The sequence below is a fragment of the Gopherus evgoodei genome, chromosome 9, assembly GCF_007399415.2.
Source record: "Gopherus evgoodei ecotype Sinaloan lineage chromosome 9, rGopEvg1_v1.p, whole genome shotgun sequence".
In the NCBI taxonomy this organism is placed as follows: domain Eukaryota; kingdom Metazoa; phylum Chordata; order Testudines; family Testudinidae; genus Gopherus; species Gopherus evgoodei.
This window is the reverse complement of record NC_044330.1, coordinates 8035201-8047724: the sequence shown is the minus strand read 5'-3', so window position 1 is coordinate 8047724 and position 12524 is coordinate 8035201. Positions and strand designations below refer to the sequence as shown.

The following is a 12524-nucleotide window of genomic DNA, read 5'->3' as shown; positions in this document are numbered from 1 at the left end:
GGAAGTGTCAAATACACTCTGTTCTCACCTAGCGGTGAGGATATGTGAATTCTGGAGAACAGACTACAGATATTAGCATTTAGCTCTCAATATCTTTGACTTACCACTATGCAGGCCTGAGGGGGAGCACCCCAGCTGTTTAACAGCTACTCAGCAACCCTATACAAGAAGAAAGGAATAATTCTATCCAACAGGAATTGCAGGAGATTTTTAGTGAGCCAGACTAGAATTTACACAGGATGCACAAGAAAATAGCCCAATTACAAAAGGAAAAGTGGCCTGCATAGCACAGCAGAGGGTCAGGAGATCATAACCACCACCAGACCTTGGTTGTATCTCTTCTCTTGAGCATACTGCCTCTTACCATACTCAGTATCACGGCGGAGCAACCGGCTGTATGCAGACACAGCAGAAAAGACACCCTCACAGCTTCCTGCAGTACTTGTTTTCTCCTTGGAGTCTCCCACCCAAGTGCTGACCCAGCCAGGTGCTGGTTAGCTCAACATCTGTTAGTCCCAGCACAAGGTATTTATAGCCACAAGTCAAGGTCCCACCCACCCCAAACCAAGGATGGAGAGATTCTTTTCCTTGCAGCTTCTCCCAGGTCAGGGGTGAGCCAACCAAGGAGCCTTATCTAATGCACTTGGTTGGGAAAAATAATGAAACCCAGAGACAGGGTCTCTCCCTCCCTCGCACCCCCTTCCCAAATACAGAGTCTGTTTCTCCCCCAATACAGCATCACCCGCTCTCTTACACACTCCTTCCGAGACACAGCATGTATTCCCCCCCCCACACCGAAACACAAGCTCTCGCCCCCCTTGCGCCCCCTCCCAGACATGGGGGCCTGTTCCCCCCAGAATGACTCCACACGCCCCAGATGCAGGGTGTCTCCTTCCCCTGCCCCCCAGATGCGGGGTCTATTCCCCCAGGCGTCCCCCGCCCAGACCCCGGGGGAGCTTTGGGGGCCGAGCCCTACCCCCACCACAGGGCACGGGGAGCTCGCTCGCCGCCCCAGCCCCCAGGGCAGCACCTCGCTGCCGGGCAGGCTGTGACCCACGCCCCGAGGCCGGAGCCCCGCGAGGGGCTCACCCCGGCCGCCCCCGAGATGAGGCACCCGCCCGGGGCAGGGGAGGGCCCCGCCGCGCCCCAGGAGCCGCTGCCCGGCCTCACCTGCCAGTGGTGCCTCCGCTCGCTCTCGCGCCCTCTCTCCGCCCAGTCCCCAAGATGGCGGCTACTCCCCCCTCCCTACGGCGCCCCCCCATTACTGCAGAGCCACCGCCTCCGCGCATGCCCGACCCACGCCCAGCAGCCTCTGCGCATGCGCCTCCAGGGGGGCGGGAAGGGAGAAGCATGCAGACCAAGGAAGAGAAAACTTCATGTCCCACTATGCACCGCGACAGCTTGTCCGCGCGGCGTCGGCGGCTACTCGCACTGCATACTGGGATTTGTAGTCTCGCCGGCCAGACCGCCGCGTCGGAGACCGTAGACCTCCAGGAGGGGGCGTTGCGTGCTGGACAGCGCCAGCGGGCTGAGTTCGAGCCCGAGCTTGGGGACATGTCCCGCAAATCCAGAGGGTTGGGCTGCGGCCACGGGGCTCTCTCGGGGTAGGAGGCACCCCCTTATTCCCAGCGTTGGGGTGCAGCCTGCGGGCCCCAGTCAACGTGGCAGCAGTAGCTCTGGCCCCCAGTGAGTGGTGGGATTGGCAGCAGCAGCCACATGGCACCTGTGGGTGTCTCGAGGGGTTGGGGCATGGAGCCCCATCAGTGCAGGCACTTTAATGCCACTCCCCAGCTTATAGACTCCCTCACAGCCAAAGCCCTGCTGGCACTGGCACTTGCCTGACAGCTGGGAGCCGCCCCCGTGTTCTTTCTTTACATAGGGAAACCGAGGCACAGAGTGGCAAAATGATTCACCCCATAATTCACCTTCCCCACCACCTCACACTCTCCCCCAACATTCACTAATCAAATAATGAGATTAGCTTAAAAAATGTGAGGTTAAAGAGGTTCTTTTTATTTGCCTTCTGGCTTTTGAGACTTTAATGTCTTGGGCCCATGTATAGGCTTTGGTTCGCACCCCTGAGGGCTTTAAAAAAATAACGCTGAGATTCTCCCACAGTCACATGCCTCCAGAAGCTGGGGCTTCAAGTTTAAACACCACTTATTGCAAGAGTTGGCAACTCTTGTAATTTGTCACCCTTCTGCCTCATTTGTCCCATCCAGAGCCTGGAAAAAGCCCTAAAATGTCCAAAGGGACCAGTTCAGCCCGAGCCTGCTGTATTTGCAATAGGACACATTCTCTTCTATGATGCTAAAGGTATCAAAGGTAGGAAGCCAAGTTGAGTTGGAGCCAGAACTGCAGTCACAGGGAGGAGACAGGTGGGAGGTGTTGAGGCCCAGTCTGCAATTGGAAAGCTTTACTAGTACAACTATACCTATACTATAATCATCAAGGTGCTCCTAGCATAGACCCAGGCACAGCTTATACTGGCAAAACTTCACTTTTGGCAGCATAGCTTATTCTATCCCCCTCTGAGCCAAATAAGCCATCCCACCAAAAGCAGGGTTTTGCAGGTATAACCGCACCTAAACTAGGAGCTTTTTGCACACCCCTCACACTGCCAGCTAAACAGTTATGCTAGCGGAAATGTGTAGTGTAGCTTGCTGTATACTGTATACTGAACCTCATACATGTCTGAGGGGTGGGGGTTGCTACTGAAATCCATTTATTCCCATGTATACACAGATGATGGGGCAGGGGAGAGGTTATTCACCCATCCCCTTCAGTTCTATGGGCATTCCATTAGCTTCCCTCTATTTAAGACAGGCCTACGAAGAAAGAATAGATCAAGCCCTGCAGTTTAGGTTTTAGTTAAGAGAAATGTCACAGCTTCACTTTCGTAATGACCTTCATCAGAGCACACATCTGAAAATATACCACAGCCCTGTGGGTTGGGCCTCAGTGACTAGGAGACTCTCTTTCTGATGGAGCAGCAGCAGTATAGGACAGACAGTGATTGTTCACTTGCCAGAGCCGGAAACATCTGGGAAGAACTCCTCAGGAAATGAATAGCATCAAGCATTCTAGGCCTCAGCAGCGAGGGAAGCCTGCTGCAGGCCAGCCATACCAGCCGGAGACACAGAACAGCAGGGGAATAAAAACAACAGGAGCCAGGATTCCAATAAAACTATGTTTATAAATAAAAACAAGGGAGATCGGTTTTGTTTTTATAAAACCCAGCGGGCAGGGGGAGGAGCCAGGCCAATGCCAGGATGATGAGTTGGCTGGAAGGCAGGGGAGGATGGTAGGTGGCAGCATGAGCTGGCAGGATGGCACACTAGGGCAGGATAGTGGATATTAGAGAGGCTGGCACCAGGGTAGATATGAAGGATTATGCACAGTAGATGCACTGGTAGCAGGGTAGGGAGCTAGGAGAATGGACGAGTGTAGAAGAGCTGGTGCTGTGACAGAGGGGCAGGAAGATGGCACACAGGGCAGGATGGCTGGTGCTGGGATGGCAGACAGGGCAGTAGATGAGCTGGTGCCAGGTGTAAGATATATTTCACCTGCAAAGACTAAGAATAACCACAACTCCAAGGAGTTTACACTGTTGCAGAGGAAACTGTTGCAGGGCAGCGAGAGGACCCAGGGAGGAAAGGGAAAGACTGTGGCAAAGCCCCCATTGGCTGCAGTGCAGCTTAGTGTACCAGGTACTGTCTCATGCACTAGCCAGTTACCCAAGATAGTCTCTCTGTCATTCCAGCATCAGGCAGGAGGAGCAGGGCTCTGAGAGACTCCAGGAGGCCGAGGAAGAAAAAGGGAACTTTTTTCTAACAGCTCAACTCACTGCTGTCCTCCACAGGGAGAGGGCCCACGCCCTGCACACAAGCAACAGGCAGGGGCTGCAGTGCCACGTCACAGAAGGGGGCAGCCTCTCAAGTAGGGACTGTCACAGCAGGGCCAAGGCTCTCACTCTCCAGTCTCCTTGAAGCCTGGTCCCTCCCCACCCCTCCCTCATCCATGGAGAGGAAGAGGATAGAAAGCCCCTTACCCCTCTAGAACAACGGAGGGAGACAGACCGCTGCTCAGGAGGCAGCAAACGCAAGGGAACTTGCTATTGTGCTCACCCCCACTCTGGAAACACCACAGCTGCCCCTTTCTCAGCTTCTTACCCCCTCCTCTTGCTCTGCTTAGACCTAATAGCTTCTGCACCTTGAGCCTGCTGCTAAGCACCAGTGTACGAGAGTACAGCCAGTCGCTGATGCCCCCAGCTACACACAGCAGGCCTGGATGGAGCATGCTCTGTGGCCATGGAATGGGTAGTCAGGCCTATGGTCATGCAGGGGGTGGGACAGTTAAGGAGGGGCTGCCTAGACTAAAGGCACATTTTCAGAGCTAGACACCACACTTGCAGAGGGTGTAAATGAAACCCTCACATTCAGCCAAAACCACACCACTCAGCTCATGGGCACAAGCAGAGCCTTGAGTAATGGAGGGTAGGTATTTTAGCAACTTCAGGCTCCTGATGCTGGCCTGCACCTCCTGTGGGAGTTAATGACCCAACAGCACTCAGTCAAGAACAGAACCTCATTTGTTTGCTGCCTCCAAACCCAGCTGGGGCCTCGCCACAGGGGTGCACTGCGTTTAATACTATACAGAGAGTAACAGACCCTGGCCCAAGCCTGACCATGTTGTGGTGGAGGGTGGGAACAAGGTGTGGTACCCTCCCAGCAGGGGCCTCACCTTCTCCACTCCCCAGAGGCACTGAAGCCATGGAACATTCATGCCACTGGCCAGGAGATGGCTACATTTATTGATCTGAACACACGTAAGGTTGGAGCTGGCCCTGCTCCCCTCTCAGGGTTGTGGAGGGAACGGGGGGCGTCGTCAGCTAGTGGGAAAGAAGCCATCTTCAGCACCATACGTGCCCAGCGCCCTTGGGGCTTCGTGTCCTCCTCTGTTGGGCCAAGCTGCCAGGCCATGCTCCAGCTCTCACCCCTGCGGGCGGCAAGCTCAGAGGAAGTCAAACACCCCGTAATTCTTTGCTGCTTGACAGAAGAAACACAAAAGGGTGAAAAGAAAGAGGAGACATTTAGGGGGGAAGGAGTGAGGTGGGAGCGGCAGCTACACACGGGCGAGCAGCACAGGCACCAGGATGGATGCGGGTTAATGGGGTTAGAGATGGGGGTTAGCGGCTTGCACAAGCAGCAGCAACTTGCCTCTGCACACACGAGTCCGAAGGTGGGCTGGGCCAGGCAGGGCTCAACAAGGCCTGCTGGCCCCTGCCTCTACGCCACAGGAGTAGGGATTAAAATCAAGATTTAGTTCAGTTTATTTTTCCCTTTTTTAGTTATCAAGACAAAAAAAAACAAAGTGAGGCCAGGGCTGTTCCTAGAAGACAAACTGACGAGGGCAGCAGACAGACAGGGGGATGGGTGCTTCACATTACATCCACAAAGAACTCACTGGGATTGCCCATGGCCATTCGGAACGACTGTCTACTGGCCGTCAGTTCAGGGGGCACAGAGGCCAGGTCACGGCCCGGCGGGGCTCCTGGGGGCCCCATGGCAGAAGGCGGCGGAGGCATCAGCAGCATGGGCGGGCTGTAGAGGGGTGGCAGGCCAGGTGGCCCGTAGGACTGCTGGCTGTGGTGGCTGCGGATGCTGTGAGCTAGGGAGTGCTGGCTGCGCTGGCTGTGCTGGCTGGCTGGCACCGAGCGCTCACTGGCCGCCCGCTCCCGCCGCATACTGCTCCGGGTGGTGTGGTCCGACTCACTGCCACTGCCGCCCGACTTGGACTCGCCAGCCTTCGAGTCTCTCTCCTTTCTCCTCTCACTGCCGCTGCGGTTTGAACCGCTGCTGCGACTCCCTGCAAGAAGCCCAAGGCATGGTTAGGGAATGGCCCCAACAACATGCAGCCCCAGCCGGCACAGCAGGGGAAGGGAGAGACTGGAATAAAAGGAGCCTCCCCGAAGCCAAGGCCACAACACATGGCCTTGCGAAAAACTGCAGAGAGGAACCAGCCAGACCCCAGCCAGGAAGGGCAGAAGCAGCCAAAGCAATGCCCCCTCTCCCTTCCCTTTTCTTTCCATGTAGCTGATGCCCTCTGAACCAGCTCTCCCCACTGAATAAAAACTAAAGAATCACAGAAGTAACATGCCATTTGCTACCATCACATTGTTTACTCTGCTTGTGTGTTCTACCCCTTCCTCCACCCCGTGTCTGTCCAGTCTAGTTAGATTGTAAAATCTTCAGGGCCAGGACTCTCTGCTACTCTCTATTTGGACAGGCTTAGGCCCAGTCTTGGGTGGTCCTCAGGCACTACCTTAATACACCTGACCAATGATAGCTTTCAGCTCCAGGACAGGGCACCACTGCAGCAAACTCAGGGCACCTCCTTTCAAACTCTGCCCTCTAGCCCACCAGAGGCTCCATGACAGGAGGCATCATACTCTGGTTCCATCATGCCCAGGATCTAGCCTGTGGCCCTGGTCCATACTTGATGCTTCAAAGAAGCTCTGCAATGCACCTGTCCAACTGTGCTGTGTGCACGTGAATGAGAGGGGGTGGGGGGAGACATATTCCTTGTTCCAGGAGATGATCTAGATCTTGGCTTGCTCTCCAAAGGTGTTAAGGAAAATACCCCAATGGCACAGTTCAGTTCCTTTCATTCATTTACCTTCACTGTGCTGGCTGCCTGCACTGCCCCCACCATAGCTGTAGCCTGGGTCAGGGAATCCTGGGTGGGGATTGTATGGATGAGGTGGTGGGTATTGATATGGGAAAGCCATGGGCCACGGTGCGGCTCCTGGGTGGGGGAGTGGAGCCAACGTATCCTGATCTGAGGCACCACTGGATCCATCATGGTCATGCAGGGACAGGTTAGCCATGTCTGGAGAGAAGCAAATAGGGAACCTGGGTTAGTCCTGAAATGAAAACAGTCATATACAGTGGGACAAGCTCACCCCCATCCCAGCTGACAGGTAATCATGGAGTGCCTGCAAGAGGGGCAGAAGATTTCAGGGGGCAGCTATGGACACCTCCTTGCCAGATACCAGTCCAGGCTATGTTGGGGGTTACTGTTCCCTACTTGGTCAGAGAGAGGATAAATGATCTGCTAGATCAGAGGTGGGATAACTACAAACTGGGAGCCACATCTGGCTCTCGAGCTCCCGCCAGGAAGTGAGGTCTGGGGCTTGCCCCTCTCCAGCCAGGGAGCAAGGTCGGGGTCTTTCCCCACTCCACATGGCTCCCAGAAGCAGCAGCACATCCTCCCTTGGGCTCCTATGTGAAGAGACAGCCAGGGGGCTCCGCACGCTGATCCCACCCCAAGTGCCACCCCTGCAGTTCCCATTGGCTGGGAACCGCAGCCAATGGGAGCTGTAGGGGTGGCACCTGTGGACAAGGCAACACACAGAGCCACCTGGCTATGCCTCCACATAGGAGCTGGAGGAAGGACATGGCACTGTTTCTGGGAGCTGCTTCAGGTAAGCACTGCCTGGAGCCTGCCCCCCTGACCCACTCCCATGCCCCAACCCCCTGCCCGAGCCCTGATCCCCCTCCTGCCCTCTGAACCCCTCAGTCCCAGCACAAAGCACCCACCTGCACCCCCAACTCCTCATCCCCAGGCTCACCCCGGGGCGTGCACCCCAAGCTGGAGCCCTCCTGCCGTCCTGCTCGCCCGCACCCCAACCCCCAATTCTGTGAGCACTCATGGCCTGCCATACAGTTTCCATACCCAGATGTGGCCGTTGGGCCAAAAAGTTTGCCCACTCCTGTGCTAGATAGTCATAAACCAGCTCAGAAGAGAAAAGACAACATCAGAGCTGGCCAGACACCCTTAGGTCTGTCTCCCTTCCCTTCTCATCCCTCTCAGGTGAGCAGAGCCAGCCAGGTGTCCTTAGGTCTCAGCTACCTGCCCATTCCTCCAAGGACAGTGCAGACTCTGATAGCACTGAGTGAAGCCAGCCCCACCCAGGAGTTTAGGTTTAGTCCAGGATCAACGAAAGGTGATGTTTGACTCCTTCCTGTCCTGCCCAGGAGAAAGGATTGTGCAGCAGAAGATGGGGACATTGGCTGCACAGTAATACACCAAGCACTGGAGAGTAGTATGGAAGGGGTTCAGGCTGGCAGTCTGGAGGTGGCAAATCACTGCAAGACTGTCCTCAGAGAGTTGTCAGGGCAGAGCAGAGCGTCTCCTTTCAGCACCCTCACCACCCCCCGCTTCCCCAACAGCTCTAGAGCAGGGGTCCGTACTGCCGCAGAGGTCTCCGAAGATGTAGTAGCACTGCTCTGAGAAGGTGATCTTGTTCACAGTGTGTCGGATGTAGCCGGCCTTCAGCAGGTTGCTGGCATACTTGCGGGATTCTCGCCGATCTGTAAAACCTTCCACATGATGATAGAGCCAATCCACCACGTCTGAACCTGCCACGAGATTAACCAAAGAGCACGGTTAAACATAGCAAGGACAGGAAGGGCTGGCTCTGGGGGCAGACAAGGGTGGCCTGAATTTGTTCCAGGGGTGAGGGATGGGAGTGGTCCATGGGTGAGAGAGGTGCAGAGATACTCCTAGGGGCAGCACAAGGCCAAGGATTCTACTTGTTTCCCTAGCACAACAAACAGGATGAGCCAACAGGACATAATAGTGAAGGATGCTCCCTTGGCAAAGGTCCCCAAACAGGATCCCCTCACAGAGGGTAGGTGCCTCTCTACCCATGTGTCTATCCCTCCCCCAGTCCCAGAGGAGGAAGTGGCTGCCTCTTACCGATGAAGGCATTGGGGATGGTGATCTTCAGCCACATGCGGTCCCGCACCTCCAGACCTGACTCGGGGGAGGCCATGGCTTTGACGATGGTGGCCATGTCACTGTGGATGGACAGGTGAAAGTCATCGAGGCCTGCGAGGCGGACGAAGGGAAGGGAGGCAGAGATGAGAGGGGACAGAAGAGGCAACAGAGCCACATGGAGGTGATACGCACAAGGGGATGGGCCAGGGAACAATACATCGCAGGCACACCCTAGAACACTGAGCAACTGGCCAACACACTGCAGCACCCACTGGTCTAGACCTTCTCAGCTTTCTTCCCTCACAAAACCAAAACCAAAAACCTGCCTCCAGCCACCAGCAGCTGCTGCTAAGTTTGCAAGGCTCCAAAAGCTGCTTCGTGCCGGATGCTGGTTTAGCTGGGAAATTAAACTAGCCCCTTCCACCTTTGCCAGAAAGGCCTGTCTCACGAGCTCAGGAAAGAACCAGTGCCATGCCCCGGCTCTGTCCTCACAGCACCATTTACTGGTGGCACCAACAACCTTCAGCAACCCCCCAAAATACAACTAAAGAATTCCCCTAACTGAGCGGCTTCTTTGCCAGGGCCTCTCTGCTCCTGGCAGCTCTCCTATAGTCCTCCTGGAGGCTGTCTGCCTGAGCGTCTGGCTCCGGAGCCTACCACAGGAGCCAGTCTGCATCCTATAGCTCTCCTCACTCAACTCAACTCTTTCAGCCTTTATAGGAATCAGGTGCCCACTGGGCAATCACCTTACCCTTTGCAAACTACCCAGAACAGGATGGGACCTAATGGGGCTTCACCTCAGAACAGGGCTGGCCGGCTCCAGGCCTCCAGCCCTTACAGGGCAGACCTCCCTGTTGCAGCTACCTTTGAATTACCTGCCCATAGCTGAAAGGCCCAGACCCAAGCTCTCTCCCTCCCAGTCACCACAGGCCTCTGATCAGACCACTAATTCAAGCAAAGATGCAGCCTCAGGCACGCTCAGCAGGGCATTTCTTCCTGGCCCCGCTCACTTTTCCCAAGGCATTCCTTGCATGGCTGACATCCCCTCCCCTCCCACAGCATAGTCTCCTCCTGCCTCCTCCCTTCACCTTTCTAACTATCTGAATAGTTACGCACTGGAACAAGCTGCCAAGGGAGGTTTTGGAATCCCCATCATTGGAAATTTTTAAGACCAAGCTGGACAACCACCAGTCAGGGATGATCTAGGTTTACTTGGTCCTGCCTCAGCATGGGGGGGGGGGAGAGATGGGGGGACCGGCACCTCAAGGTTCCTTCCAACCCTGTGTTTCTACATCAGTCAGCCCATGACCAGCCTCTCTTATTGTCCTTGTCTGGAGAGAAGGAAAACTGATGTGAATTTTCCCACCCAAAACTTGTACTTGTCCTAGGCTTTTCAGCAAGAGGACTTTTCCTGGCCTTCCCTAGCACCACCCCCTGGTGCCTGCTTGCAGAATTCTTCCCACCCCAGCCATGCTCTCTTGGCCCTTACCTGGAGGAAGCTCCTGTTCCTCCAGTCCTTACTCCCGCTGGTAGGGAGTTCCCCTTGGTTCCTGGACTCCCTTCCCTAGCCCCACCCAGACCTCTGGTTTCTGCCCATGCAGATGTATTGCTTCCACCAGGCTAGGGTGCTGTCAGGCACAGTGCAGGTGACTGGAAGCCATGCAGTGGCGGGAGCACACAGGACCAGGGACTTACGCTCAGTCTCTGGGATGGAGCTGGTGATGGAGGAGCTGGTGGAAGTGATTGTGCTCATGGATGGGCTCATACCGTACGCCGGGTAGGTGCCAGTCATCGCTGCCGTGTGGGAAACCCAGGCTGCCGGGTCAATGGGTCGGATGGGCTCACCTACAGTGAATGCAGAGACAATCAGAGGCTGTCTGAGAATCATTCCCTTATGAAACCCACCTCTAGGGGGCGCCCTGGGCAGCCCCTTCCTTCCCCAGCATCAGCCGGGACTCACCCGGATCGGAGCATGGAGAGTCTGGCCCAGCCCAGATCCGCTGGGGAGCAACTGGGAAAGAAAGAAGAGAGGGAGGGTCAGCAAGAGGAGCACAGAGGGAGAGAGTCCCCTTATGGCTCAGTGGCAGCAATCTTGGGGGTGTTTCTCCTTCCTCTGGAGCTCCGAGAGGTGACCTCCCCGCCCTGGTTAGGTGGGTATGTCCCAGGCATGATGTGGGGGAGGAGGGTGGGCATTGGGGTACTTCAGCTCTCCCAGCTGCAGGACACAAGGAGAGGGAGACTGCAGTGCTCGAAGGTCTGCACTGCACCTAGGCCATGAGGCCATAGCAGAGGGAGCGGGGTGCAACCCCCAACGACCCCACATTCAGTCTCAGTCTCACAGGAAACAGACAGGAAATAAAGCAAACAAGCAGGTGCTCGCGGCAAGGTTCTCACATGGGCTGGGCACAAGCGTTAAGGGCGAGTCAGGAATCCACTTACTCCGAGGTAACGAGAAGCAGCCCCTGGGGCTGGGGTCCCAGCACTTGGCCACAGTCAGAGTGATTGGCCTGCAGCAGAAACACAAACGTTTTTGCAACCTGCACACAGGCCAGCATGCAACGCAACCAGGCTGCTCTCATCAAGGTGCTGGCCCTCAGTGGCCATGAGCTGCTCCCTTGGAGGCAGTCTAGATACAGGCCTGCCAGGGGATCCTGGCAGGCTGCCAGCACAGATACCTCAGCTGGGGATCACCCCCACCCAGCTGGCAGAGCCAGTAACAAGGAGGGCAGTGGGAACTGAAGGGGCATTCAGCAAACCCAGCCTAGGTAGAAAGGAGGGGCTCGGGGCAGGGCTGGTTGCATTACCCGTGTTCGATGAGCCAGAGCAAAGGGGACTGTAGCCTTATAGGAGATGCAGGTCTGGGGGCAACCTGCCCCAGAGAGGAGAGCTGGTGGGGGAAAGCACCTACCCTGGCTTGTGCACGATCTCCCTCAGCACACGCACAGCATCATCATTGCTCATGTTCTCAAAGTTGATATCGTTCACCTGCAAACAAGGCAAAGAAAGGCTGAATCCCAGAGACATGGCTGTAGGCCGGGCTCCTTCTGAGAGCAGCTTCTGCAACTTGGCCCGACAGTCTGCGAGCAGGGGCTCCAGTCTGCCCCGAGCCCCTCACTGTCACTGCCCCAGCCCTGGCTGCGAGGGGTGCGGTACCTGCAAGAGCATGTCTCCCGGCTCAATCCTGCCATCGGCTGCTACTGCACCCCCTTTCATGATGGAGCCGATATAGATGCCACCGTCCCCACGTTCATTGCTCTGTCCCACGATGGAGATGCCCAAGAAGTTGTACTTCTCTGCAGGGATGGGAGGAGAACGAGCACAGTGAGAGCAGGACGGGACAGCAAAGCCTCACTGCATTGGCCCTAGAGCCCCCCACCTGGGCAATCCCCCTCCAACAAGTCCCAGCCACACAACCACCCTCCCCGACCTCCTCAAGTGGCTTCCTGGCTCCTTCCTCCCTTCCCAGCTCACCCCAGCTCAGCCCTGATCTCCTCAGCCTCCCAATGCTCTGAGAACTGGAGCATGGGGATGACAGCACAGTTAACCCCTACCCTGCCATGCTCCTGCCTTGCACCCTCCTGCACGTCAAGCACTGGAAGGACACTGCCCACCTTGACACGGACACATTTTGGGCTCCACATCTGAGTTTTCTATTCTACCCTTGCCCTCTCCATGTGCATCTTGGCCTCTCAGGATCCCAGACAGAAAGCAGCTGGGAAGCAACAGTGGGGTAACATGGT

The 12524-nt window shown here is 56.1% G+C and overlaps 2 protein-coding genes across 7 annotated transcripts in view; both read right to left on the bottom strand.

Moving 5' to 3' along the window:
* The window catches only part of AP2M1 (adaptor related protein complex 2 subunit mu 1), a 44465-nt gene extending 43211 nt beyond the window's left edge, over positions 1-1254 (bottom strand). For 2 of the 3 annotated variants that reach the window (XM_030576681.1, XM_030576683.1), the window contains exon 1: positions 1171-1254. The gene's annotated coding sequence lies outside the window, so the exon portion shown is untranslated. Of the gene's footprint in view, positions 1-104; positions 160-1170 lie in introns of all 3 variants that reach the window. The other variant, XM_030576682.1, reaches the window with a different exon arrangement.
* A 1933-nt stretch (positions 1255-3187) lies between these two features.
* The window catches only part of DVL3 (dishevelled segment polarity protein 3), a 43458-nt gene continuing 34121 nt past the window's right edge, over positions 3188-12524 (bottom strand). For 2 of the 4 annotated variants that reach the window (XM_030576676.1, XM_030576680.1), the window contains 10 exons: positions 11938-12077; positions 11693-11769; positions 11179-11291; positions 10745-10795; positions 10480-10629; positions 8764-8895; positions 8256-8423; positions 6679-6891; positions 5467-5868; positions 3188-5045 (listed from right to left, as the gene is read on the bottom strand). In XM_030576676.1, the coding sequence (XP_030432536.1) occupies positions 5014-5045; positions 5467-5868; positions 6679-6891; positions 8256-8423; positions 8764-8895; positions 10480-10629; positions 10745-10795; positions 11179-11291; positions 11693-11769; positions 11938-12077 (1478 nt within the window). In that variant the 3' untranslated portion in view covers positions 3188-5013. Of the gene's footprint in view, positions 5869-6678; positions 6892-8255; positions 8424-8763; positions 8896-10479; positions 10630-10744; positions 10796-11178; positions 11292-11692; positions 11770-11937; positions 12078-12524 lie in introns of all 4 variants that reach the window. The other 2 variants (XM_030576678.1, XM_030576677.1) reach the window with 2 other exon arrangements.